This window comes from Meleagris gallopavo, chromosome 2, assembly GCF_000146605.3.
Source record: "Meleagris gallopavo isolate NT-WF06-2002-E0010 breed Aviagen turkey brand Nicholas breeding stock chromosome 2, Turkey_5.1, whole genome shotgun sequence".
Classification (NCBI taxonomy): Eukaryota; Metazoa; Chordata; class Aves; order Galliformes; family Phasianidae; genus Meleagris; species Meleagris gallopavo.
Genome location: NC_015012.2, coordinates 74,760,756 through 74,761,460, shown reverse-complemented (window position 1 = coordinate 74,761,460; position 705 = coordinate 74,760,756). Strand labels below are relative to the sequence as shown.

The following is a 705-nucleotide window of genomic DNA, read 5'->3' as shown; positions in this document are numbered from 1 at the left end:
GTCCTCGGGGGCTGTGGCGGTTCCGCGTCCCGGAGCGCGCTTAGTAACGGACGAGTTGTAAAGACGTGGGGTAGCCTGGAGGGAGACGGCTCGTTGCCGCCGCGTCCGTTGGCACGGGCGCCTCTGGAATCCAGAGAGGGATCGTGCTGACGCGAATTCTTTGTCTCTTCAGTTCTTGAAGAACAAGATGGGAAAGACAGAGAAGGCTGCCACTCCCCACGGCCAGCCCGTTCACGGTTTACATCTGTGTGAACAACCAAAGATTAACAGGCAGAAGAATAAATGTAATGTGCCGCTGACAAAGATCACCTCGGCAAAAAAGATAGAGAACTTTTGGCAAGATTCGGTACCGCCAGAAATCATTCAGAAGCAGGAGAAAAAGCCACTTAAAAACACAGAGAACTTCAGAAATGCCAAGTCCAAGAAACCCATCACCCTCACAGATGCGAACCAAAAAGAAAATTATGCTGGGGCGAAATTCAGTGACCCACCATCTCCCAGTGTCCTCCCAAAGCCCCCCAGCCACTGGGTGGGGGGCACAGCTGAGCTGTCTGACCAAAACAGGGAGTTGATGGCAGTCCATCTAAAAACTCTCCTCAAAGTTCAGGTGTAGTTTCCAAGCTCTCTGAATAGCTGCGAAGCAAACTCCATCCAGGAAACTTACACATGCCTTGTTGCAAACAAAAAATTAAAAAAAAAAATTAA

General features: G+C 49.9%; 1 protein-coding gene across 1 annotated transcript in view; it reads left to right on the top strand.

The window, feature by feature from the left end:
* PNRC1 (proline rich nuclear receptor coactivator 1) overlaps positions 1 to 703 on the top strand; it is a 1,372-nt gene extending 669 nt beyond the window's left edge. Inside the window, exon 2 of the mRNA XM_010707637.3 lies at positions 171 to 703. Within this exon, the coding sequence (XP_010705939.2) occupies positions 171 to 613 (443 nt within the window). The 3' untranslated portion in view covers positions 614 to 703. The remainder of the gene's footprint in view (positions 1 to 170) is intronic.
* Positions 704 to 705: the final 2 nt, after the last annotated feature.